Genomic DNA, 27,083 nt, shown 5'->3' with positions numbered 1-27,083 from the left:
TTAACAATGGAAAGCAATTTCTTGCATATTCTTCAAAAAAAGAAGGATAAACCTAATTTCTTAGGTAATAATAATTTTGTTGGTTGGATGGGAGAAAAATAAGTTGACTCTTGTCTGTAGGCCCATATAGGTATGTTATGTGGGCAAGAAGTTAATGTGAAGTGCACGGTATCTTCGGAAGCTACTCTGGACCATACTTGTTCTTCGAAGTATGCAAAGGATTTGCATCAACATGCTTCCCCTCCTTGGAGAGAAGATGACAAAGATGGACATTACAAGTTTGAAGTTGGAGAAGATTTAACCTCTCGCTGTAATCTCACTTGACTATTCTATTTTTCTTAATTTTCTTTTCCAAACTCCCCTTGCTTATTTTCTGAATTCATATATGTGATATATGCCATCTGATCTTTTCTAAAAGAAAGTCTGTCTCAGAAGAAACTTGACTGTATGCCAGTTTATGCATCATCCTCACAGCATCTTAATGCATAAAATCAGATTTATTTAGTTACCTCAGCAAATTAATAATCTTTTACAATCAGTCCTTGGGCTATGCTGATATTCAGATTATCATCCAAAGTTGTATTATGTGATTACATTAATATGTTGCTACATTATGATATATTTTCTATGAACATTATCTCCAATCTATTCTATTTTATAGTCTATGTTTGACTTATTGTTGTATCTTTCAGAACTTCATGTTAGTTATGTACTGCATTGACATTTGGAAAATGTAATATCATCAATTTAGCAATCTGATGTGTTGTCTCCCCCTGATCATGATGAAGTTTGCTTATGTTTTGCATACATTTTGGAATCATGATGTAAAATGTGCTTGTGCTCGCATCTTGTTTCCTTTACCGACATTCCTATGGTTTATCTAACTTGATTTTGTCTTTTGCACTTCGTTGCAGATAAAATTCATGGCAAAATGGGTGAAGGTAAGACTGTATCCGTGTTTAACTTTCGTATAAATCCTATTCTCATGGCTGGAAGAAACCTTGTTCTGTGTTAAGTGTTTTACTCTGTCAGTTTCCAGATGGTTCATCTTTTTCTCCCCTATTTTTCGTGCCATCACTAATTTCTTTCTGCCATGAAATCAGGTACGTTTGGACAGGTTTTGGAATGCTGGGATAGAGAAAGAGAGGAAATGGTAGCCATCAAAATTATTCGAGGCATCAAGAAGTATAGAGAAGCTGCTATGATAGAAATTGATATGCTGCAACAGCTTGGGAAGCATGATAAGAATGGAAGTCTGTAAGTATCATGCATCATTTTCTTTCACTCCTTTTAGATGATCATTCTTTAATTGTTACTCTTCTACGTTTAAGATTATACATGCGGTGCATTCTTGCAGTTGTGTGCAAATACGGAACTGGTTTGACTATCGTAACCATATCTGTATTGTAAGTATATGAGTTACAATTTTCCTACTTTCCCACTTACAGTTGGGAGTTGAAAATATCCGTGAACTTAAACGATTTTAACAGGTATTTGAAAAGCTTGGTCCAAGTTTATATGATTTTCTACGCAAAAACAATTATCGCTCATTTCCAATCGATCTAGTCCGCAAGTTTGCCAGACAATTACTGGAATGTGTAGCATGTGGGTAGACAATACTTCCACATCTTATATTTTTCACCATTCATGGGCATTCAATTTTTTGCTTTTTCTCTATATGGTGTTGTTGGCTATTAGCTGTAGTAAAGTCCTATATCTTAGGATCATTATGATAGATTTTGCAATAGAACGACACCTTTATTGGTATCGGTGCCCTGCATCTGGCTTATCCTTGGCGACCCTTACTTGAATTCATGATCTCTAAACAGTGGTTTAACTTTTCTGTTTCTTCTGTATTCACTTCCTTTTAATTGCTTGTTTGCAGTCATGCATGATATGCGCCTCATTCACACTGATTTAAAGCCTGAGAACATTCTTCTTGTTTCTCCAGAGTACATCAGAGTACCTGATTACAAAGTACTTATTTTAGTTACTGTCTTGAATGATATAGTTTAATCTTTGTTTTAATTGTGTTGAACCTTGTTGTTGACCTCTCATCTTAGTAATACGATGGCTGGATTCTCCTCACTGTGATGAATCATAACCATTGTCGTGCCATTGCTAAACTAATAATCAACTCTTTACTTGGGTTTCAATCCGATCTTCAAAGAAGGGTTCCTTCTTTAAGAGAGTGCCAAAATCAAGTGCCATCAAGGTGATTGATTTTGGAAGTACAACTTATGATCATGAAGACAATAACTATGTGGTCTCGACCAGACATTATCGGGCGCCTGAGGTTATTTTGGGTGTGTTTCGTTCTGCAAACAAAGAAATCATTTTTGTTGTTCTTGTTTATATGTTACTTCATGGTATTTATGATTGAGTTTAGGACTTGGATGGAGCTATCCCTGTGATACTTGGAGCGTCGGTTGTATACTTGTTGAACTTTGCTCGGTCTGTTTAACAGTGATGAGTTCAATGTCTTTGTTTTTAGCCATCTGTTCCTAATATGCTTTTGCATAAACTGAAGCTCCAGACACCTTGATGCAGGGTCAGACATTATTTCAGACCCATGATGACTTGGAACACTTGGCCATGATGGAAAGTGTGCTAGGACCCTTACCCTCAAACATGCTGAGACTTGCAGAGTAAGTGCCTTCAATTATTGATTTTATTTTCTTCTAGAAGTACTGTTGAATGATCTTTCATGAATCAAGTAGCTGTAATTAAACTTTTTTCTTTATTTTTTAGCCGACAGAAGTATATTCAAAGGGGTCGTTTGAATTGGCCTGAGGGTGCAACCTCAAGGGAGAGTATTAAAGCTGTGCTGAAACTTCCTCGGCTGCAGGTATACCTAGTCAATATTAGCCAAATAAATTACATGATAACCTCTATCAGATATATTTTTTTTGCCACAAATTGGATTTAGGGACATCAGAAGAATGGAGATGAGTATTTGTAATTGTTAAACTATGTTGTATAAAGTAGTTGATTTGTCTACATGTAATTATTTCCATATGTTCAATTTGGTGGAGAGTTGGGTGGAACCACAGAGGAGATTTTTGCAAGATTTAGATTTCCCATTGCTCAGTGGATTGATATCATTGGATCCCAAGCTTCTGGGTTCTTTCTTAGTAGCCTGTTGCTTTTAATCTTATCGTCCGTGCTTGCACAACAGTTTCTTTCCCACAGTTAAAAGCCAAATATCTTTGCAATTAGCAGTCAAGTATGTCATCTAAATCTGGCTTTATGGTGTTTTTCTCTGCAGTATTTGGTGATGCAGCATACGGATAATTCAGCCAGAGATTTCATTAATCTTTTACAAGGGCTTTTGAGATATCAGCCTGCAGATAGATTCTCTGCTAACGAAGCTCTCTTGCATCCTTTCTTCACAAGAATTGACAAGCAGAGGTCCTGGCCATGCCGTTGATTCTGTATTTGGCAACAAGCAGATAGAGTTGGCACTAACATTTCCGGGAGGAACAAGAACCAAATTGGCCACAATGCCCAAAGTGTTTCCAGTTACTCGGAAGCTTCTGCTAACCTGCAGTTGCATGTACACTGCACAATCTCGTCTATGAAGTATTGTATAGCTGTTCTGTTTTGTGTTCTTTGTTGTGATTAATGACTAGTTTTCTTCCCAAAAGATAGGCTCCAAAGCTACGAAATTTGTTGTATCAATGTTTATGGGTTTGCTTGTGCATGATCTTAATTCATACTGCTCTCCTTTAAAGTGTTCCGCATATAAACCTCATCACATTTTGTTCAGTTGATGCATTTTAATTCTCATCTAAGGGATTTAAAATTCCTCTTGGATGCATAAACACATCTCCTCATTTTAATTCTCATTTTTATTTGATTTACATTTTAATAAAGTAAAATGCTATATTGTCACAACTCAAAGCAGCGAATTAGATCTGACGAGTTGGTGTAGCAACTTCGGTCTCATCTTACACCGAGCTCTGTATAGTTTGATATCACTTGATGCATTACGAATCTTAACGCAGATCTTCCGTATCCGGTGATGTGACTGATATCTATTTATTGTATTACGAATCTTAGCGCATGATTGATATCCAATTAATTCATGGTCTCTTATGCCTCTTCCTTTTCCTCTCATATCTCGAGGGAGACACCTAATCGTTTGTCTTGAGATAATTTCGAGCTTAAAAATATTTTTTTTACATTAAAAAAACTAAATTCGATAATAGATCGAATTTTGTATTTAACTATGAATAATAATAATAAAATCATAAGTTACAGATTGACTATAATAAAATCATTAATCCTTTATCAACTATGAATCATTTTAAAATAAATTATTTAAATTTTAAATATAAAAATATAAATAAGCTCATGTTCTAATTTATATATCAAGTCAATTAACTCGGAATCACCAGTTGAATAATAATATCTCGTATGCGTAAGATATATTAAATTTAGACTTGGGATTTCCGTTCTAACATCTATAGTATCTAAAAGAAAAAAATATATAAATCAATTCGATCACTATAATTAGCCACCGAGGCGGGAATCAAACTCTAATAATACCCCGACGATTCCATGGGAATAATTAAAGCCCAAAAGCAAGCATCAGACCCAATCAATCTCCTCTCTTTCTTCACCACACAATCACTGGCCATGATTCCGTGATCCCCAAAAAAAATGTTGACCCCGCCACTTCGTCAAACCGCCACCACCTTTTCCATTAAACAAGTAAACGAAAGGGTGCCCTTTGGTCCACACACACACACACGAGGAGGAGAGCGAGTGGTGGCGGAGAATAGGACAGAGTGAGCAAAGTCTCTTCCTCAGGTCACGATTGAGGCCTTCGTCTTTCTTGGAACCTTCCACATCCATGAATCCGTAGCCGCCACCACCAACCCTCCTCCCTTCTCTCTCTCTCTCTCTCTCTCTACCTTCACTTCTCCCATCTCCCAAAATTAAGTGCGCTTTGTAAAATGTGGTGTACGATATTAGAATGACAAAATATTGTACACAAACGCGCGCTCTTCATGAATTTTACATCTATATCCCTAAAATTAAGAATATTGAATGACATGCATTTTTACTTAATTTGAGAATGTAAATAGCTCTTCTATATGCTTTGATAGAAAATAGTAGGTTAGTTTCGTTATTTTTGAGTTCGTAGAAGGACATACATGTAAAAGTGGCCAAAAAGAAACGGTGGATACCATGATGCGATTCCATTATCCCCGTCTTCTCCTCGAACCTTTCAATCTCGTTAACTTCTATTCCCGATCGCTATTTATAGCAGTGCAAGGAGCGATCCGTAGGGAAGGAAGAAAGAAGACAAGAGGCCCGAGCGAAAGCAGAGCATAGCGGAGAGAGAGAGAGAGAGAGAGAGCGAGAGAGAGATGGTGGTCATGGAAGCGGCCGCTATAGCCACCAGGTTTCTCAACCCAAGCCCTAACCCTAATTCTATCAGTAACCCGGTTCTCCGAACCGTTCCATGCCGACGCCGGCAGCCGCGGCTCCTCGCAGTGCGCTGCGTCCAGACACCCAACCCCAGCCACAACCCCAACCCTGCCCGTGGCCCCCCGCTCTCCTGCTCCGCCGTCGCCTCTGACCAGGCCGCCCCCGCCGGCATCCCCCGCCATCGCCTCGCCCGCCTGGTGGACGAGTTCCGATCCCTCCCGGAGGCCCTGGACCGAGTGAAGCGCCTCCTCGCGTGCGCTGCTTCGCTACCGGCCTTCCCCGAGGCCGGCAGGGTCCCGACCAACCGCGTCATGGGCTGTACCGCCCAGGTCTGGCTCTCGGTGGCGGTGGACGAGTTCGGCCGCATGCGATTCGCGGCCGACTCCGATTCGGAGATCACCAAAGGTTTCTGCGCTTGCCTTGTCTCCGTGCTCGATGGGGCGCTACCGGAGGAGGTACTGGAGTTGAGGCCGGAGGATTTTGGCGACCTGAACGTGGTCGGATTGCCGGTAAAGGCACACTCGAGGATCAACACGTGGCACAACGTGCTTATCAGCATGCAGAAGAGGACCAAGGCCTTGATTGCCAAGAGAGAAGGGCGGCCGTCTTTGGATCCATTCCCGTCGTTGGTCATCGGGGCTGATGGGATTGAGGCCAAGGGGAGCTACGCGGAAGCTCAGGTGAGCTCTTCTTCCAACAAATCTGGCTGAATCAATCAAAGGATAAATTAATATCATCATGATCGAGTACATGTTCTTCTCTGCATCGCAACCAAGTCATATCTGTTTCATGGTCATCATTGATGACGGAATGATGTTCAGTTAATTATTTTTTTGTGTTGAAGTATATCTATTAATAGCATTTATAGAGGAGTTTCTTGTTGGCACTTTTACGGCTCGTTGTTGTCGTTATAAATTGTTTAAAAGATCACATAATATATGTGTCCTGCTGTTTTCAGCTTAGTGTCAGTTTGCTGGATTGTTGTAAATGGGGTGTGACTTGTGCCTTATGTCAGTAAATAAGATAGTTAGGGAAGGTTATTGAAACATGCATGGGAAAATATATTAGAAGTCATCAATTTTATCTTGATCCGCATTATTTTCGTACCTACTAGGTACTACTTTATTCTAATAAGCAACTAAGTCTCCTGGATGGTTGAATAGAGGCATATTGTGGTAAAAAAACATAGGACATTTTTCATGCAATTCAAATTGATAGTTGAGTAGCAATTGAAATGTTTTGAGATGGTTCTGTTATTTGTTTGCAATGAATTACCAGTTTATTCTTCAGGTGTTATTCCCTTGAATTTGGTTGAGTAAAGAAAGATATTAAGAAATGTACATTTTCTTTGGCATTTTACTGAGTCTTGTTTGAGGGTGCAGCTGATTCTTCTTATTCTCTCATTAGTTGCACATTCTTGAGTTTTGCCTGTAGTTCTTTGGTTGCCACTATTTTGACTCCTGTGCTCCTATAACATTATCGATGTGCTTATTTTGCTGCAGGCTTGACGATTGATGTCTTGAGCTCTATTTGGTATGAAGAAAAAAATCTATAAATACGATAAGATACAGTTGGATATTCCAATCACCTTTGTTGAAAATGGATGGGGTGGTGGGTATGAGTGTCATCAAGAGCGTCAGCTCATAAATTTTAGTTTCCTCATAGATCTAAACAAAAATAATCCTGTGTGGATTTGTAAAGATATGAAATGAATTATTGGCTGATTTTGATGTTGCCGACGATAATTAGAGGATTGTTTGAGCTAGGACCAAGGCAATGGTTTGATAATATTAGGCCATTGATAGCATGTGGACCCTTTTTCACATTTAGTTTTGTTGTAGATAACAACGCTGTGTATTGTATAATCAGGGGGCATTGTATCCATTTTACAGTTTCCAGCTAAAGATACTTTAGTCTTCCTTTGTTCTTATTCTTTTGTTTCAAATGACTCATCACTGGTTAATTCATGAGTTACCTTTGGACATTTCAGAACTATATGATGATTCTTCCATAAACTATATTTCATCAGTGCTAATGTTAAAACTTTTTGAATTCACAACTATTTTTTTTTTATAACAACAGTAGTTATCTATCTCTGTTTCCTCATCTCTGTTATGATAATATTTTGGTTTTCTGTTACTGAAACTACTCAAAATTCTATCCTTTGCAACATAATTAAACTTATGAAATCATAAATTTACATTGATACTTCCCCTTGTTTTGATAAATTTGCTTTAATTTCCGAATCATATTCAATAATAGATTTGTCGTCCTCATTAACTGCACTTTCATTTCTATGTGCATTTGATTGAATTGTACTTTCATAGCTTGGTTTTAGTTTTAGTGTACTTATCTTCTAAGGTTTGACTTGATAGAGAGGTTCATTTATAGTCTCTACTATCATTAATCATTTAAAATTTAGCTGTGGTTAGGTGAGACACCTATCACTTGGGATAGAGCGAGCCGTATGATTTTGACTTGCTTTATTGAAAAAAGAAAAAGAAAATTACTGTTTGATCTGGTGTTTAGATTTTGTAACTTGGTCACTTGTTTGAATTTTCAACTTTGTTGGTCAGCATTGGCCTCCAATTATGAGTCAGCAATTGACTTTAACAACTGCTGTTGCTTGTTCTGTTTTCCATTATGTTATGATTCTTTACACAGTCTATGGTGGACCAGTTTTATTCAAGTTTTATCCTCCTGTGACTATGATCAACTGACATGAAGATGCTTACATATGATTATTAGTGCTTATATGTAAATTATACACCTTTTTCTCTGAGTAAGTTATATCATCTGTTTTCCTGCTTATATAGTCAAGTGTTGAATCATTGAGCTTGGATGTGACATAATTGTTTTTGACACTTTAGTTTCTTATCTCGATTGGACATGTTTCATAATTGCAATTCTTAGTAAACCAAGCATAGAATAATTCTTTGATTTGAGCATAATGTTCTTTAGCTTCTAGCCTTCTACTAATACTTATATAAGGAAAAAATATCTTCACAATTTAAGCTATTTATATTTGGTTGTCTGAAATATCATGGTCGAGAAGAATCCATGCTTAGTTTATATTGTAGATTGTGCTAATGACTGTTTGGGTGAAATCCTTTTAGTAGATTGGCTTGCATGTGTCTTTTTCTATCTTTCTTGCTGGATGCTAACATCTAACTTTCAATTCTGTGAACTTTCTATTTGAAGTAAATTACTTGTTTTTGTCTATGGAGGAATCCTATTGTTGAATACTTGGTATAGAATGGCACAATTTTGTGTGACCACAAATAATATATGCTAACTGTGTTGGTCTATGCCAGTGGCATGTATGGTGCTGGTGATTTCATGTAATCCTTTTATCAGTTGGGAGTCAAGGGAGCCCTGGTCCTTAACAGTGGCCACATCTCTTCCCTTCAAGGCACCCCTTTTGGGGTGGATCTTAAAGGACAAAACCACGTGAGCTGGAGCTCAAAGTGAACAATGTCTCGTGGGCCCCAAGCCTGGGCCATTGACAGGTTTGTGCATTATGAGACCACGAACCATATAGGTCAAAGAGGCTTGTGGCTTCTGAACTGGGGACCCCTCAATCCTCAATGATGCCTACATATCCTCATGTTGGTTAGGGGTAGGGAGACTTGGTCTTTGAGTTAACAACTCTTCCCTTACGTCGAGCCACCTCTTCGGGTGGGGGGCTCCAAAGGACAAAGCTGTGCTGGTTCTAACTCAATGTGGACGATGCCTTGACAGGTTCTAACCTAGATTGGTGACATATTTGTGTATCATTGTGCCAATCAGGTATTGACATGGCACTTAAGCTATGCCAAGGGTGTGCAGGTGGACCCTTTGCTAGATAGAGGATTTGTGCGCACATATTATGTCAGACTCTGCCAACATTTTGTCGACGTGTCCAAGTAGCGAAAATGAAAATTTTGTTATAAAAGGAGTTGTATACTTCACCTGGGTTTCCTGAAGTAAGATGTCTTTGTATTACTCAATTGTTTGACATGCATAAAAATTTTGGCAAGTTCTCATCATCCCTTTATAGTGTAATTGCAGGCAATGTTTTTATCTCCTGATGAACTGAAGATACAGGAGCTGGTGAATGTGCTAAGGGAAAAAAAAATTGGTGTCGTTGCACACTTTTATATGGATCCAGAGGTTCAAGGCGTTTTAACTGCTGCACAGAAGTTGTGGCCTCACATCCACATATCTGATTCCTTGGTAATGGCAGATAGGGCTGTTAAAATGGCAGAAGCTGGTTGTGAGTACATTACAGTACTTGGTGTGGACTTCATGTCTGAAAATGTTCGTGCAATACTGGATCAGGCTGGTTATAATAAGGTAATGTAGTTTTCTTTTAATTTTTTTAAATGTACATTTTATGCACACATTGTTCAGTGTTCTGTGTTATATATCATGATACTTGCAAAAGTAGAATTTAATATGAGTGTATGTAGGTTTTCATTGGTACTAGGTAGCACAATGAGCTGGATGATCTAAGGTTTTGCTTTCAAGAAACCATCATAATAACCAGATTGTTCAATTTGAACAGTAGTGGTTGATTAGATCTTAACAAATACATATAACTCTTAGATTGAAGGTAGATTGTCTATATGTACAGTTTGGACTTATGGCTACCGACCCATTGGAAAACTTTTGCTACCTATTATGTCATTGCAAACTCATACCAAGTATAAAAATCATAGAAGACTTGGGCTTAGATTCTGTGGTCAAAGAGGATAAGGTGTTACCAAACCTGTTACGGACTGTCACATCCTACTGATTCTCAGTATCTAATAATGTTTAAACTCTGAAGACAGCTTGGCAGAGCTGTTATGTTGCTTCTCGTTGGAGTGTTATGTGGCCATTATACAGAAGATGTTGCATGCTGGTAATTATTATTCTATCTAATTGCCTCTGTGTACTGTAAGTGTACCAGTTCTTGCATGGACTGGTTCAAGTCTATCATCCTGTTAAAGGTTCATCCACATGCCTTTGGTGCCTCAGGACAGCAATCCATTTACATTTAGTGGAAACTTCTAACATTTTATTTTCAGAAAGATTTCCTTTTTTCCGCCATCTTATACACTTCTATGAATATCATACAACAGTGCAGTTTAATGCCTTCTGATTGTTAATACATTGAAGTTAACATGATGATCACATAGTAACTCTCATCAGCATGTGAACTCTGCCTTTGTTCTTGGAAAAGAGAGTTCAACTCTTTTTTTTTAGTTATGTTCATCATGGATTTTATTACTGGTAAGCTTGTTCTAGTTTGTCTTTTTCAGAAGCAAGCATGAAATGTCTCGTTAGAACATTTACTTGTTATCTTTTACAATGGATTTTTCGGAAGATTCTTAACTACCGTAGGTTTCTTACAGGTTGGTGTGTACAGAATGTCCAATGAATTAATTGGTTGCTCTTTGGCGGATGCAGCAGCAAGTCCATCATACATGAAGTTCTTGGAGGCAGCCTCTAATTCACCTCCTTCGTTGCATGTGATTTATATAAATACTTCCTTGGAGACCAAAGCTTATGGACATGAACTAGTACCCACCATCACTTGTACTTCATCTAATGTTGTGCAGACTATATTGCAGGTTGTTAATAATTAAATTTGTATTACTAGTCTTGTATGCTTAATCTTTCCTTAAATACTAATAAAATATTCTTCAGGCATTTGCTCAAGTACCAGAATTAAATGTGTGGTACGGTCCTGATTCCTACATGGGTGCAAATATCGCGGAGTTGTTTCGCCAAATGGCTGACATGACTGATGATGAGATATCAAGAATACATCCAGAGCATAATAGGAACTCCATAATATCATTACTGAGTAGGCTCCGTTACTATCAGGTTTGTCAAGAAATCCAGTCTTTGCTTTCTTCAATCAACACTTCTTATCATGTTTGGCTATCAGCTTCTATTAGATAGAAATGTGTTTATATAGCTCTTCTAGTTATTCTTTGGTTAAATCACAAAAAGAAAGATGGTACACAGATGCATATATGAGTGGCTTTCGAAGCAACTATGCTATTTAGAAATTTTTAAAAATAATTTTAGAGTGCTTCAAATGATTGATAATATCAGAATGTTATTTACATTAGTAATTGCTTATGGGATAGAAGATTTTGGTATGGTCATGCTAGATTTCTTAATGATTTAATGTCCCAATGTTTTTCTTGATGGGTTGGAAGTATTATACCATTAGGATCTTGGTTTGTTTGCGCTTACATAGTGCAAGAGCAATTGAGTGACACCATCGAGTTTAGGTATCTAAAAGCTTCAAGACTAAAAATATAGTAGATAATCTATGGATATTCAAATGATAACTGTGTTTCTATAGTAACTATTACTGACTATTGTACTCCTGATTAATGTTCTTCTATGAAAATTGTTGCAACTTTGCTTATGAAATTTAACATGCAGGATGGTAACTGCATTGTGCACGACATGTTTGGTCATGAAGTCGTGGAGCGGATCAAAGAGCTGTACTGTGATGCATTCCTGACAGCTCATTTTGAAGTCCCAGGGGAAATGTTCTCTTTGGCGATGGAAGCAAAGCGGAGAGGAATGGGAGTAGTGGGTTCCACCCAGAACATTTTAGATTTCATTAAAAATCGGGTGCAAGAAGCCTTGGACAGGGATGTCGATGATCACCTACAGTTTGTGTTAGGAACCGAATCAGGGATGGTGACTTCCATAGTCGCTGTGGTTCGTGGGTTACTGGGTTCAAGGGAGTCGAGAGCCAAAATCAAAGTTGACATTGTTTTTCCCGTCTCATCGGATTCAGTGTCGAGGACATCATCAGTAAATAGGTCTCAGGGTCTAAATCCTGATGTGGCAATTGATCTCGCTAAACTTGCTGTTGTTCCTGGTGTGACAGCGGGTGAAGGGTGCTCTATTAATGGAGGTTGTGCTTCTTGTCCGTATATGAAGGTTAGCAGTAGTACCTCCGTTTAATTGCATCTATAATGATTTTATAGTAGTATTTAGATTGTTGTGAATTTTTAGATGCATTGTGAAAACATTAGAAGTCGCTGACCCAAAAGACTATGCTGGTCTAGTGTATGAAAAATTACAGACTGGGGTTTGACTTTTCTCTAAAATCTGCATCTGTTGCATGCAGATGAACTCACTAACATCGCTGTTGAGAGTATGCCAGCAACTTCCTGACAGAGATGGCGCTATTCGTGACTATGAAGCCAACAGATTTAATACGACAACACCTCATGGAAAGTCAGTTGCAGATATTGGATGCGAACCAATTCTGCACATGAGGCACTTCCAGGTTATTTATGGCATTTTCCCCAATCTTCATAAACATCCCTGATCTCTCTCTCTCTCTCAAAGCTTCTATTTGCATCTCGGTAAACATCCCAATCCTTCTATTAGCAAATGCTGAAGATATTTGATCTTTCTTTCCAGGCAACAGGAAAGTTACCTGAGAAGCTCATCCATCAGATACTTGGTACTTCTAATGAAACAACAGTATCAACATGACTGATGTCTCAAGATTTAATGATCTAAGGCTTGAGTTCGGGTAGGATGCGTACTATGCTCCACCCAAGTTTTGGTAACGATGCATAATACGTCAATGGTTATACCGTGGATCATACAGGCTTGTCCAATATATTTTCTCTCAGCTTTGCCAATTTCATAATAGTTATTGATCTTCTCAAGAATATTTACTTTTAAGCGCCAAATTTTGTGGGATCAAAGAATGTATGTTGTCTTTTAGAGAGGAAATTGGTATGTATCAATCAATTTTCCTCGAAACTACATGACACATTATTTACACGGTGATCATCTTTTTGATACAACTTATCTCTGTCAATTCAAATATCTCCTGCTTGTTTGTTTGATTCCGTTTGCTATATGGTTATTTTGAATGCAAGGCATTATTAGCCCACTGTTTGGGTGAAAAGGAATTAAATCTTCAATGCTATTAGTATGCTTCAACATAGGGATTCGTTGAAATCTAAACTAGCATTTAGTGAGAAGCAGATAAAGATTATACTAGTGAAACACTGAAAAGTGCATTCAACAACTACTTTGTAATTGACAGTATCATTAAGCTAAAAACAGCACCATTGACATGAGATGACATTCTTTAGACAATGCCAATAGGTCACTTACCACATCGAAATGTTAAGCATTCAATTCAGCGAGTTCTCTCCTTGCAGTTTCTGTCAAGGTGTACAGAAACCTTCTAGGATCACAGGCGTGGGGGTTAGAAAGAGCTGCATGAGCCAAGAAAGGCAACTTTCTCAAAGCCCTACCACTTGATCCCTGGTGACATCAGATACGACGATAGACATCAGAATTAAGTTAATTTAATATTAAATCTCAGTGTCTACCATCAAAAAGACCAGCTTGTTACCTCACATGCTTTTGCAGCTTCAAGCAGAATCCTCGACAAATGAAGCGGCCCTTCAAGCTCTGTCGTCTCAGATGGATGCAGTGTCTCTTTCAAAGTAGAATAGTTGAGAAGCGGGAAATGAACTTGATCCTGGAGAACCCGAGCAATGAACATGATTCAAGACTAGATCCAAACGAACAAGTGTATCTTAGGGTTGCCTGTTGAGGGCGTAACAACTTTGAATATATAAGGGCTTACTTAGTAGAGCTAAATGACAATTAAAGCAGTTTAAACACAGCCATACAACAACATTAATGTGATAACAGCGAGCTAAGGTCATTCTAATTCACCATCGTATCATCCTCATCCAAAACCTTTAGTGCACAGCTAAAGTTAAGAACGTCCATTAAAGATTTCTTTGTGCCAGCGGGTGCCAAATTGACATCAGACGTTCTAACGGTTGCAACCACAGATCAATCCTACAAAAATTCCTAGCCAACAGGTGTCTTTTTGTGACACTATGACGCAGTAAACCTTGGTTGTCACCAGTGTGGTTGGAATTATGGTGAGGACCAAATTCAAGATAACAACATTAGATGTCAACCAAGACACCATGGAAACATTGAATGAAGACATATAATACACAATCAAAATATCCAACCAGTAAAAGGACATATCAGAAATCAAGCGTTGCCTGGCTTCCTATCTAAAAACACTATATTCCGATATATTCAAAGTTTAAATTTGGACATGGATCGATTTGCTTTGCTCGACCAATCAAAAACATATCCCAGAACCACTTTTTGAGATCAATATGTAGTAAATGAGAATAAAAATTTGAGAGAAGCACCTGAGGATATGTAACAATTCCAGCTCGCAGAAGTTCTTGTAGGCATGACCTCAATATTTCATATCGTGCTTCAAGTGTAGGGGGGCCCACATATGCCTTGATGTCTGCTCGGTCAACAAAAGCAATATCTGCAACCTAAACAATGGTGAGCTTATATATTTGACAATAGAAGCCACCACACGAGGACTTAGTGGAAAATACAGTGTGTTAAAACTGCAGATTAAGCAAAACATCCCTATTTATATTTTTTTCATATTTATTGTACTTGTCCCTTAGAGAAAAGATTAAAGAGAAGATCATCAAAATCACAACATCAAGCTCTAGACCTTTTGCTAACAGCATCATAAAGTTCAAAGGCATGAACAACTTACCAATGGCTGTCGTTATATTTGATGTCGTGAGAATTATCACATTAGGCCAAGATTTCAATCTGTCCATCTGAGTAAGCAAAGCATTCACAACCTAGTAAAAAACAAGTAGCACGATTAATCAGCATGAAATTTTATCATATTACCAACTCCGACTAATATCAGTGTCAAGGGAGAGATAAGTAAGGCCAGAAGTAGCACCCTTATGGAATCTGATGGTTCGGAACCAGACAAAGCCGCTTGTCTGGCAGCAGCAAGGCTTTCAACTTCATCTACAAAACAACAAATTTGAAACTCATGGTTTCATATTTGATCAATACAAGAACAATATGGGGTATCCATTGAACAAATTGATATAAAAGAAATCCATTAATTAAAACCATATCGAGCATATAAACTTGTATTATAAGAATCCATATAGTAAATCTCTAATAGATGGAAACCAAGCTTGTTGCTAAGCACTAAAGTTGTTGACAAGTGTCACAAGCAAGATTTCAACTATCAGTTAAACCGGTATGTACTGATTGGCACTTATTTTTATTTTTTTTCCGCAAGTACTTACTGGTCTGGCCAAGGACCTCTAATGGACCATATGGATTAGTACCAATCAGTATTCATTTTCCTTTTACTACTTTTCAGTGACATTATATGGGACAAGTCTGTACACAACCTGATCTGTTAGTACCATACTGTCCAACAAGATGTTGAAACCAATACTGGGTCGAGATTTTTACTCTTGGTCACAGATGAGTTGAAATACAAGGAAAACAATTAATTAAGGAACTAGGTTGCTACTGGGTAAAAGGTTGGGGCATGTCTATCTAATTTATCCAACTACAAACAATAGTTGTGAGGGTCAGCACATCAATCTCGCTCAACTACATGCTGCTTGACATATACCTACCTTCAATTCTTTTTTTATTTTTGATGCATATATTCCCATGCCTTCTTAATCCGACACTATATAAGATATGATGGTTATTAACATCAAATCAGTGAAACAGAAATAGACATAAAATGTATAAATTAAATTTATGGCATTTCGTCATTAAAAAAACTACTTTAGACTATTTCCTGGAACTGCACAATAGATTTTGATCAGTTCAAAAAGTTTGTATATTAGAGAACTTGAGTTCCAAGAATCCAAAGTGTTCTCATCATACACCACAATGTATCAGTTGCATGCAAACTTATGAAGTACAATGACAAGGTGATCATCTTAAACACACTCAAGGAAGAAAATAAACAAAATTAGATCAGATGAAAGCGAACCAATCAAGACGAATACAAGATTATTTTCTTCTTCCACCATTTCCTGGATTTTCTGGAAAAGCTTCGCAACCTGTAGAGGTCTCATGATGAGCAAATAAAAAATTCAAATAAGTAGACATCCTATACCAGTCACTATTTCCATGAGGATAAAAATATTTCTTCATTATATTTATCCTCCATACGACCAAATATTAATAAAACTGTAACATATAACCCTGTGGGGACAAGAAAATTGTATAGGAAATGTATAACAGGCACCTCGAGCTGGAAACACTAATAGTTTTACCTAATGGCATTTATTTGTTATATTAACAAATCCATGAGCAAGATCGTCATGTTTGAAGACTACAGAAAGAGACAAAACAATGAACTTGACCCCTCTATGAAAATTGATATATTTAACATTTTCTCTAGCTACAAAGATGGACTGCAAATCTCTATCTTTTCATGATCAGCTAAAGTTAATTCAATCCAACACTGTGGTCCCAAAAATGATGAATGGATGAACCTTACTTTCCAACTAATTCAAGATCAACAGTCAAAAATTTGAGTATAAGACAGTAATTCTACAAAAAGCTAAGAAGCTAAAAGGAGTAAATAATAATATTGAAACAGAATAAAAACATATATTTGAAGAGACAGAAACAGTTGAACAAGAAGGTAATACAACAAAAGTAAAACAAAATCATATCTTTAAGAAAATATAAAGCACTTTCCATTTCATTATTTCTCAACCACCAGCAATAACCATATTTCTGCTTATTACCAAAATATACAAAATCAATAATTTACTCCATTACTTCCCTTACCTTTGATATTCTAAGAATTCTTTTATTAATGGAAATGAAATATAAACTTGTACAAATTTCAACCACCAAATAGAATGCTTGAAAAATTATCTACATGTCAATCTTTATTTCTCAATGTTTATAATTATTTTCAGAAAAATATATTGCCAGGAAATGCAAGCTACAGATGTAAGAGTATGCTGAACATAAACTACTAGAAGAGGCACCAGTTTATATGAAATGATAAAGCATACCAATTTTCCACTTTCTGAAAACCATTTGCTGAATAATGAATGAGCATTGACTTCTACTAGCTGGCACCATGAGTACCTATTATAGACAAATAATAATATCGTCACCTAGAAATAACGACGTAGTACTCTGGAAAGATAAGCATTAATGAAATTTCATCCTTAACAAACCTTGACTTCAAACGTATAGAAAGCTTTTGAGCCAATGCTTTGCACAAAGATGTCTTTCCAGTTCCGGGAGGTCCATGTAAAAGGATAATCCTATAAATACAATATTGAACCTGAGAAATAAAGTTCACCTTGCACAAAATGGGTGCATTTTGAATAATTCATGCTAAATGATCATTTCACAGCCAAAATCTTTTTGAAATCACTAAAACTTCAAAACATTTAATGGCATATATCATAAAAAAGTGGCAGCTAGAAATAAATTGCATACTACATATGCCCCACAAAACAAAGGTATGTTACCGGGAAAGCTTGCTATGAGATGAACCAAAGACTTTAAAAGGTACATATTTAATATGTGACTATGTATATCTGATAGTAGTAAATCTGCAAAGTTGATGAATTGCCCCAATTTAAACTGCTCAACCCATCTTGCTTTGTAAAATAAAATGCATGGCCATTGTAGGTCTTAAAAATGCCAAAAATAACAGAGAGCAGTCCAATTCTGCATTTTGTACACTACTACTGCAATAGCATATTTTTCAAATAGTCAAACAATGAACAAAAGTTGCACCAGTTACTCATTGCAAATGCAAAATCAACTGCTTTCAGGACAACATCCAACATGTAAAAGTATATTCAAATGGATAAAGAACAACAGTCATGCACAAGCCCAATGACAGTATGCATAGACCTCAGGATTCTGAGGATTGGCACATAGGCAACAAATGCCTGAATAGAGAAGACTACTTCAATATCTTCTAGTAAATGAGATGAGTGAAGATTTCAGAAATGATCTGGAAAATAAAGCACAAAATATTTTTCATATTTCAAAACATTGATTGTATATATATGGAAAGATTCCATTGGTCATATCAATTTGTTAAATCGAAGTAACGCATGTGGCTCGTGCGCTGAAAGAACAACAGTTTCTTGATTTAATGATGAACACAAGTTTAGTTTTTTTTAACAGATTTAAATTATTCAAGGTAGTTCCACTAAGTAGAGAATAGGAGAACAGAACGAATATATAGTGTAAGCTGCCTTAAGCAGGAAGACAATATAATTAGAAAATACAAAAAAAAAAAGGAAAACTAAAGAGTTCAGATAATAGCATAGAAAGTTTGAAGGTTTGCATATTAAAGCTAATTGTTTGATTGATTCAGCAATGATCAACAACTGACTGCATTTGTATTGTGTAGCTTATAAGAGAGGTTTCCAACAATTATACATGACTATTAGACTACAATAATGCTCCAAAACATAATTTGGGAACAAAGAATATAGCATGATTTATACAGGTACAACCTCATGACATTAATTACAAAGGCTTAAATAGATTGAAACATGAGAATTTATCAAAAATCATAATGAACATGAAACACATCACAAAGACAAATATCTAAAGTTTCTAAATGTTTCTCACCTGTTCCATGACACGAGGCAAGGATCTACACCTCTCTCGGTAAACAAAAGAGCACTAGCGGCATACCGCAGCAACCGCTGTTTGAGACCAGTTTCATATATTAAGCTGCAGGAATAGATATTAAATTAATAAAAAATGCATATAACAAACTAAGTGACCATGAAAAAGCTGAAAGATATACTGAACCTTTCCCACAATCCATCAAATTCTCTTGCTGGTAGAACCCACTCGTTGAAGCTAGAAAGCATATCATCTCCACTTGGTTCCTCACCTGGGCCCTCTTCATTAAGCTGTAGAAAAGGTATATCTATCATTTATAATAGCTGAATTGTAAAAAATAGCATATTAAATTTTCAAAATTAGAAATATGAAATAATGTCAAATCTGATAACGTGAACCTCTAATGATCTTATCCACAGTGTAACAAATTGACCGACAAAATGTCAGTAGTATATTCTGAAAAGTAAAAAAACTAAGTGAAATTTGATAAAAGATTATGATTTTCTTAACTTTGGACAAAATAATCAAGATTGAAGCCGACCAGCTTTGATTAATGAGACAGAATACCTACCTTGATTGAAATACACTGGAAAATGGTAAAAGAAGCTGGAGGGAAATTGCATGAAGAAGAGGAGAGAAGAATAGAAGGAAAGGAGGACCAAGAAGAAGGGAAGAATACAACAAAAGAGATGATATTTGTATAAGTTTTCTACATTTTATACTTTGAATTTTCTAATTAATTAATATTTTGGAATTTGAATTTGTTCATTATATAAGTGTTGATATTTGATTCTGATCAAATTGATTATTCTAGCAGAATTATAATTATTTTTAATGTTCTCCATCAGCATCCCAAACAAAACATTATGTATTTATTGATCAGAATTTCTAAGGAAATGTTATCTATTTATATATCATAACTGATTGAACAATTGATTAGTTCAATGGCACATAGGTTGATAGATGGTTTTGTTAACTAGAGACTGCTAATGATGGATTCTCAACGGAAAACATTGTATGATGAAATTTACCAATTTTACCAGCTTCACAATTCTTAAGTTTCCTTTTATAACCTAAATCTTAAAGAGTATGTAAAGAGAAATGAAGCATCAAACTATAATGAATTTATTTTCAGTTGATAAACACATGCCAAAAGCTAAGAGGAAAGATAAATGACTATCGCTTTCCAACTTGCAAATGACATAACCATTAAAATTAGAGCCATTCTCAATAAAGAGACTACATTTTTATTCAAAAGTAACAAATGACCAACATTGGAGGCACTAATCACATAAAGAGTGCAACATAAACATGCATACCTGATATACATGCACAACCGGTCTGACTTGCCAAAATAGTAAGACTTTATGGTTCTCCACCCACTCATCTGCAAAAGAATGGATACATCAGAACCCAACAAAGAAATAACAACTAAGATAGAAACCTAAGAGAAAAGTCACTTCATTAAGCTATTCAACCTGTGTCACAAACTATGATTCTTTTTACATTTTCAACAAAAAAAGAATCATCAGCAGGCACTGGAATGGGACCATCAACATAGGTCATGCTCCTTTTCTCAAGCATCCTAGTAAAGATTAAATTATGATTAGGAAGTTACAGCACCAATAACTAGGTAAAATATGTAAAACATATTGGAACATCAAACACTTACGAAAAGAAGACTAAAACCAAATATGTTCATATCCAAGAGATGAAAAAAATACAGTATGTGCAGCGATATCTTGATAAATAAAGGCACAAGAAGAATAACAATCATCATCAAAGTACCACATAGAAAATAAACAAAATCAAAATCAAAACTTGTATTATTTCAAGTATTCATTACCAAAAATGTTCTGACCTTACATTCAACATTATCCAACTCTTGCTGGGGACAGTTGAGTTGGAACCTCATGAGAAAAAACCAAAACCAGGAAGGTAAAAGGTGAAGTTATTGCCCTAATTATCTTTATCCGGTACTAGAAGTAAATAAAAAGCATCAGCTGATGCCAAGTTTTCAACAATAAGCTTCACCGGACCAAAACTTAAGTGACAGCTGCCCCATCATTGACCATGTTCCCACATGCAACTCGAGTGGACATTGACCATATTTTCACCATACAGAATAAGCATGAGACATGAGCGTTGTTGAGCATATACACGCAAATATAAAATCTTTCACTACGGCCCACCCACTATAATCAGAGAATCGGGCACCACAATCTAATGGGGAAGTACCCCATATATGCTCTAGATAAGTCCTCATCACATGGTTACTAAATGGCTGTCAAGAATCTTGCCATTAAACAGAGAGCAGCAACTACACTACGAGGAGATACCATTAATGGTCTGAGAGCTCTATGGCACATAACCAAACAACTTCTAGTAACTTTATTACTCTATGTTACCCACTCTCTCCAAAACTTCCTTTTTTCCTCTAGCTGATGTCCTTCTGCATACGTTGATAGGACCTCGATGTTATTGAATATATTTAACATGGTCTGACATGCAAAGAATTACTCTTCCAAGTCAAAGTTTTGTGTACCATATGAGCATGCTAGTCAGCAACTTTGCACAAGAAGAGACTAATATATCATTGGCACAACTCTATACCATGTAGCATATCTCTATCCCAGGCAGCTGATCTGTCACTTCCCACTAAAAATTTTCTAGACCACTTTCAGAAGGGATCTCCATGGTTCTTATCTCATTTTACAACTACTTCCAAAACCAAACTCCTAACACAGTAGAACCAAATAATTTCTGACATACCATCATGCTTCAGTGAAGCCACCACACAAGAATTTTGCTTCATATGTGCATTAAGATTTCTGTAGTCCTCCTTGGATAAAATGCATGACACGCACAACTACAACGGTCCCAAACTAATTGACGCTGCAAGTGTCACCATATTCTTCCTCATCACTGTTAAAAACATGTGGAGCTTTTCGTTAACGTTGATCAGTATCTCAAGGGAAACCAAATTCAACGAAAACAGTGCACCGCTACGCTTCTACCATCAAACATCTCAACAGAACCAAAGACTCCTTGAGTCATTTTAGAAACAACAAAGAAAATCCAAAAACATCCACGTTCTATCACTTTGGGACTTATCTGAAAAGCAGGAGACGGAGAGAAAGATAAGAACCTTTCAACGGCGGCGCGTGCGTCCTCAGCTCGAGCAGTGCTCGAGGGTTTCAAGCAGACCTCAACTGCGGACCAAAAACAAATCAATCGCTCCAGGAAAGACTCGATAATTTGGAAAAAAGGTATAAGGAGGAGAGGAAGAAGAATCGGCTTTACCGGAAACGAGGACCTTATCATCTGCGGCGGAGATCGGCGGGGGCAAAGGCGCGGGGCGGCCGGAGACGCCCTCCGGCTTGGAGAGGTCGGTTACCTCGGAGCCATTCTCTAGCGAAACCTCCATCGGAGAGCTCATCAGCTTTTCTCTCCCCTCCTAAGAATGAGGAGATGGAAGCGAACCAGATCGGACGACTGCGGGAACCCTAATTTGAAAGTTCGAATATAATTCTCGTTCCCTCGCTTCGTAACGACGGCTTCCGCCACGTAGATGAGCCGGTTCTGTACATAACTGGGCTCGAAAACTAATACTAAGCCCGGTCCGGCCCATCAAATAAATACAGGTCGATGTGCTATATTTTATTATAAAAACAATTTTTATTTTTCTCTGATTGAAATAAATATGTATAGAAATTCTGAAAAACATAAACTCATATCTTAATAAATCATAAAAGAAGACCATTGAAACCTTGAAAACCCATCAGACCATAGAAGTATATATGAAATAATTTGTTTTTTCAGAAATTGAAATTTTCAAAGATATATGCATACAGATTTCGAAACAGTATATACTAAGAAACTATTTTTCCTTCAAAAAATCTAAAGAAATGTGTTTACCAAATCAGAAAAGGTAAATTCTCTTGTCATCAAAATTTCCAGAACCATTGAACTATAGGAGCATTCCATGTTCTGATTTATTTTTTTCCAAAAATAAAAATATAAAGAAATAATTGGTGCTTCAAATACTGACAAATTAAAAGAGATTATTTAAATTGCATGGTAGGTCATGATTATTTAATTAACACAACCCCAACATGGGCCTTTATATTCTATTTTTCCAAAAAATATTTGTTTTTCCTCCTTTTTCTGATTAGTTAAGAGTTGAAAATATCGAAGAAATATGTATAAAATTCTAAAAAATATAAAACTCTACTCCAAAAACATTAATAAAATTAAATACCATAAAAGTGTTTTCAAAATAATATTTACAAATTTTTTCATTAAATATTAATAATTGATATTACTTCATACTGAGCTCAAAAAGATCTCTCCTCTACTGTTTAACACACAACAAAAAAAAAAAGCTCATGCAATATAACAAACTGCCTTCCTACTTATTTAGTTTTCACATAGGAATTAGGGAAATTCTCATGCCATTCTTATTTGCAAAATGCTGCTGAACATGATTGCTCAAACTGTGTTGGTTCCATGACCGTCTTAGATGAATGATAACAATGTGTTTGTCAATTCAACTGGTAAGAGTAACAAAGATATGCCAGATCATTCAGCCACATAGGCCATGTTTACTCGACATGAATCATAAATCTGTGGAATACGACAGCTCGGTGTGTATTTTGCACTTCCAACATTCATCATATTGAAAATGTTCATATCTAAACTCAGCTAGTGGAGCATTTCTACGAAGGAACGTGGAAGTCAAACCTATCCTTGTTCTTCATTAGAATTAGAAAGGCACAATATAGATATTAAAGCATCTTCTTACCAGTGATCATGACAAGAACAGATGCCACCCTCAAAATGATGGAAGCGATTTGCATCTCGTACGATGATTACTCGGCTCTCGATTTTGGAGATGAATTTTATTGCATTATGACAATCTCCACAAACACGAAGGTTTTTGGTCACACGAATCACAGTTCCGGGATTCATATTGATCAAGCCAAAGACGATGGCGAGCCTCTCGCTGTGATAAGAAAGTGCAATTTCCTTGCTCTCGTCGTCCACATCATGGAGTGCAAAATCTACCAAAGGAACATAACCCAATTGTTTCATCCGCACACTCAGTTGGTCAAGATAAGCATATATCTCCCGAGAATGAGGATGAGACTTATCATCCACTCCAAATTTATGAACTTGGTTGTTGAACTCAATCAAGCTAATGCCTTGATCCTTGTTCACTCTTCTCCCTGCCATTAGCTTCCTCACTCTCTCCACATCTGTCCACCTTGATTTAGTAGCATAGACATTGGAGAGGAGAACAAAATATCCAGCATGGTTGTGGTCTCTGTTCATGATCTTGTCTGCAATTTTTTCTCCTAAATCTAGATCCCCATGAATTCGACAAGCTCCAAGAAGAGAAACCCAAATACTAGTATCTGGTTCCATGGGCATTTGCTTTATAAACTCTTCAGCTTCCTGCAGCTTCCCTGCACGTCCAAGGATGTCTACCATGCACGCATAGTGGTTCATCTTTGGCTCAATTCCATACTTCAGATTCATAGAATCGAAGAACCTTCTGCCCTCCTCCGAAAGCCCCGAGTGGCTGCAAGCAGAAAGGAGACTGGTAAAGGTGGTAGCATTTGGCATCACCCCATCATCCACCATATTGTCGAATGTAGAGATGGCTTCTCTGGCTAGGCCATGGTATCCGAAGCCTGCTACCATCGTACTCCAGCACACGACATCCTTGCTATCAATACGATCGAACATTAGCCTCGCCAACTCCAAGTTCCCACACTTGACATACATGTCGACGACTGCAGTAGCGACCAAAACGTCATGCTCGAACCTGGTTTTAATCGCGAGGCAGTGGAAGCATTCTCCTCCCCTAAGAGCCCCAAGACGGCCACAAGCAAGGAGTGCGCTCAACAAGCTGACCCGGTTGGGCTTCACGCTCGAGAGTTGCATGAGCCGGAAGAACTCCAGCGTCTCCATGGTCAGGCCATTGTGAGCGTACCCAGAGATCATCGAAGTCCAACAAACCAAATCTCTGTTAGCCATTTTATCGAACGTCTGCCGCGCGCAGAAGACGTCGCCGCACTTGGAGTACATGTCGACCAGCGCGGCGGCCACGAAGAGGTCGCTAGCGCACCCGAAACAGAGGGAGTGCTGGTGGAGCAATTTCCCTACCCGCAGGTCGGAGAGGGCGGCGCAGGACCTGAGCGCGAATGGGAAGGTGAACTTGTCGGGACGAAGGCCGGAGGAGAGGAGGGTGTAGTAGAGGCTGAGAGCGACGTGGAAGCGGCCTCCGGCGGCGCAGGCGCGGATAGCCATGTTGAAGAGGAAGGGAGAGGGGCTGGGGACGGAGCGGAAGAGTGGGAGGGCGGAGTCGAGGAGGCCGAGGGAGAGGTAGGCGAGGGTGGCGGCCGAGAGGAGGGTGGGGATGCGGCGGTGGAGGCCGAGGGTGAGGATGCGGGCGTGCGCTTGCTTGAGGTGGTTCGGGCGGGCGCATGACTTGAGCAGGGAGGAAATGGTCGTTATCGTCTCGGGGCACATAACGGCAGGGGAAGCGGTGGTTGGCGAGGCCGAAGCGTCCGTCGATGGAAGGAATTCGTTGGGTGCCTTCGCATTGCTGAGAATTCTCATACACGACGTGAAAAGCAGCACTGGATATATGAATATATGCACACATAAAGCTTCGCTATTGGCTTTCTTCCTCCGGGATCGGCTCCTTCAACGCCTCCCAAACCTTCGACCACCACGTCATCGAACAGCCTCTCTGCTCCAATCCCCCATCCACCACCACGGTGATGACGACGACGGCGAGCAGGTGGAGCGGCTGCGTCGTCTTCAGCCATCGGCCCTCCTCGCGTCCATGGCCTCCGCCGTCTCCGAAGTTTCCCAGACCCGCTCCGTTCTCCGCCCTCCTCCCCCGACCACTGTACCTCGACGCCAGCGTCTCCCGACGGCTCGAGGAGAACGTCGGTGCCACACCTCCCGAGTAGATTGACTAGCTTCGGTGGTGGTCAGAGCCGAGCCGACATGTATAAAAAAACGATGTGTTTCGCAATCCTTCTCTAGCTTTGTTCTCCCTTTCGGCTTCACTATCCTCCTGGATGATCTATCAGAAGGAGAAAGTTTTGATTAAATCTTGAAAGTCTGTTCATTACAATGAACTCGTTGATGGTGGTTGTCATCTTATCGATGTTACTTAGAAGGTAGCCAGAGAATAAGCATTCACCATTTTAATCCTAAATTTTGAAGATTTTTTTATCTATAAATTTAATTTTATAATTGAGGACATAAATTTAGAAAAATTAATTTTTAAATGATAAAATTATAATTTTACTTGGGATATATAATAGAAATATCTAATTTTTAAAAGGCGTAATTATCAAAATTGAATCTAAAGACAGAGATTGAAATTATCTGATTTTTTAAGGGTAAAAAATAAAAAAAAAATCCTAAAACCTCTCTCGTTGTCACCATCGTTGCATTCCACCTCACCCACATGTGCGGGTCTTGACGATGGTGCACCGGCCGTTTGTTGCCTATGCGCTAACCACAGTGGCATGGCTTATGTAATGCTTGTAATCATCGAGGTGCCACCCACAGCCCACTGACCGTCGTCATCGTTCCTTTTTCTATTACGCAACCATGGGGAATCGTGGCCTGTGGTGTCTAGCTAATGCTAATTGTGGCCAGCAAATACTGCAGCGACATTAGTATAGCCATCACAAGCAACAATTGTTATAAAATATTTAAATTAAAAAATTCTTTTTAAAAGATTTAGTTAAAAAGATGGTTTCCTTTTTAGTTATTTTGGTAGTTATTTTTCAAAGATGGTGTCTTTTATGAAAATATCTATAAATATGTATTTGAGAGTAAATTATGAACATATCTCTTTTATAAAAATAACTCTCCAAGTGTGATTGAATTGGATATTCTCTAATTCCTCTTTGAAAATTCTTTATTGTTTGCTCAAATCTTCTAAAGACTTGTCATGTCCACTAAAACTATCTACATCAAACCTATAGCAATCTTGTTGAGAAGAAGGTACAAATATCATTTTTAGGAAAGTGTTTATACATATTTCAGGTCTAAATATATTTTCTACAATATCTTTGATCTTGTGTTTGTTATTTATTTCTATAGTGTTTTCATTATCTTCTTTGTTATAT

At 37.8% G+C, this 27,083-nt stretch overlaps 4 protein-coding genes across 6 annotated transcripts in view; 2 read left to right on the top strand and 2 right to left on the bottom strand.

The window, feature by feature from the left end:
• Positions 1–3,681, top strand: part of LOC135586802 (serine/threonine-protein kinase AFC2-like) — a 4,286-nt gene extending 605 nt beyond the window's left edge. Inside the window, exons 2-12 of the mRNA XM_065130361.1 lie at positions 121–310; positions 915–941; positions 1,104–1,257; positions 1,358–1,406; positions 1,491–1,605; positions 1,886–1,977; positions 2,174–2,306; positions 2,390–2,454; positions 2,551–2,648; positions 2,752–2,848; positions 3,269–3,681. Coding sequence (XP_064986433.1) covers positions 121–310; positions 915–941; positions 1,104–1,257; positions 1,358–1,406; positions 1,491–1,605; positions 1,886–1,977; positions 2,174–2,306; positions 2,390–2,454; positions 2,551–2,648; positions 2,752–2,848; positions 3,269–3,430 — 1,182 coding nt within the window. The 3' untranslated portion in view covers positions 3,431–3,681. The remainder of the gene's footprint in view (positions 1–120; positions 311–914; positions 942–1,103; positions 1,258–1,357; positions 1,407–1,490; positions 1,606–1,885; positions 1,978–2,173; positions 2,307–2,389; positions 2,455–2,550; positions 2,649–2,751; positions 2,849–3,268) is intronic.
• A 1,571-nt stretch (positions 3,682–5,252) lies between these two features.
• On the top strand, positions 5,253–13,301 carry LOC135625459 (quinolinate synthase, chloroplastic-like). Its single transcript, XM_065130313.1, has 7 exons — positions 5,253–6,119; positions 9,490–9,774; positions 10,818–11,036; positions 11,113–11,292; positions 11,866–12,375; positions 12,566–12,727; positions 12,865–13,301. The coding sequence occupies exons 1-7, from the start codon at positions 5,379–5,381 to the stop codon at positions 12,937–12,939; spliced, it is 2,172 nt and encodes a 723-aa protein (XP_064986385.1). The 5' UTR covers positions 5,253–5,378; the 3' UTR covers positions 12,940–13,301.
• A 126-nt stretch (positions 13,302–13,427) lies between these two features.
• LOC103978528 (pachytene checkpoint protein 2 homolog) lies at positions 13,428–23,859 on the bottom strand. 3 transcript variants are annotated; one of them, XM_065130339.1, is made up of 15 exons: positions 23,726–23,859; positions 22,225–22,378; positions 22,070–22,133; positions 20,400–20,506; positions 20,241–20,308; positions 19,108–19,211; positions 18,922–19,026; positions 17,499–17,588; positions 17,331–17,406; positions 16,289–16,358; positions 15,218–15,288; positions 15,020–15,110; positions 14,649–14,776; positions 13,820–13,948; positions 13,428–13,728 (listed from the first exon to the last, which is right to left on the bottom strand). In XM_065130339.1, the coding sequence occupies exons 2-15, from the start codon at positions 22,358–22,360 to the stop codon at positions 13,588–13,590; spliced, it is 1,380 nt and encodes a 459-aa protein (XP_064986411.1). In that variant the 5' UTR covers positions 22,361–22,378; positions 23,726–23,859; the 3' UTR covers positions 13,428–13,587. The 3 variants fall into 3 exon arrangements, with proteins under 3 accessions (XP_064986411.1, XP_009392629.2, XP_064986420.1); XM_009394354.3 differs by lacking the exon at positions 23,726–23,859 and having other exon boundaries at positions 22,225–22,848; XM_065130348.1 differs by lacking the exon at positions 23,726–23,859 and having other exon boundaries at positions 13,580–13,728; positions 13,825–13,948; positions 22,225–22,848.
• LOC135625467 (pentatricopeptide repeat-containing protein At2g01510, mitochondrial-like) lies at positions 23,637–26,071 on the bottom strand. The gene has a single exon (XM_065130325.1). It carries the CDS (start codon positions 25,546–25,548, stop codon positions 23,722–23,724), a length of 1,827 nt encoding a protein of 608 aa, XP_064986397.1. The 5' UTR covers positions 25,549–26,071; the 3' UTR covers positions 23,637–23,721.
• Between the last annotated feature and the right edge of the window lie 1,012 nt (positions 26,072–27,083).

This window comes from Musa acuminata, chromosome BXJ1-3 (assembly GCF_036884655.1).
Source record: "Musa acuminata AAA Group cultivar baxijiao chromosome BXJ1-3, Cavendish_Baxijiao_AAA, whole genome shotgun sequence".
NCBI classification, from domain to species: Eukaryota; Viridiplantae; Streptophyta; class Magnoliopsida; order Zingiberales; family Musaceae; genus Musa; species Musa acuminata.
Note: the sequence above shows the minus strand (reverse complement) of the source record. Positions and strands in the feature narration are given on the sequence as shown.

Bases quoted from the DNA above. Each gene is read 5' to 3' on its own strand.
- LOC103978528 (XM_065130339.1), bottom strand. From the start codon at position 22,360: ATGAGCTCTCCGATGGAGGTTTCGCTAGAGAATGGCTCCGAGGTAACC. The intron at 19,212-20,240 runs GTATGCATGTTT...CCTTTTCTACAG, and splicing joins CGGTTGTGCATGTATATCAG to CTTAATGAAGAGGGCCCAGG. The intron at 15,289-16,288 runs GTTCGCTTTCAT...GTTGTTTTGTAG, and splicing joins TCTTGTATTCGTCTTGATTG to ATGAAGTTGAAAGCCTTGCT.
- LOC135625459 (XM_065130313.1), top strand. From the start codon at position 5,379: ATGGTGGTCATGGAAGCGGCCGCTATAGCCACCAGGTTTCTCAACCCA. The intron at 11,293-11,865 runs GTTTGTCAAGAA...TTTAACATGCAG, and splicing joins GTAGGCTCCGTTACTATCAG to GATGGTAACTGCATTGTGCA. The intron at 12,728-12,864 runs GTTATTTATGGC...CTTTCTTTCCAG, and splicing joins TGCACATGAGGCACTTCCAG to GCAACAGGAAAGTTACCTGA.
- LOC135625467 (XM_065130325.1), bottom strand. From the start codon at position 25,548: ATGAGAATTCTCAGCAATGCGAAGGCACCCAACGAATTCCTTCCATCG.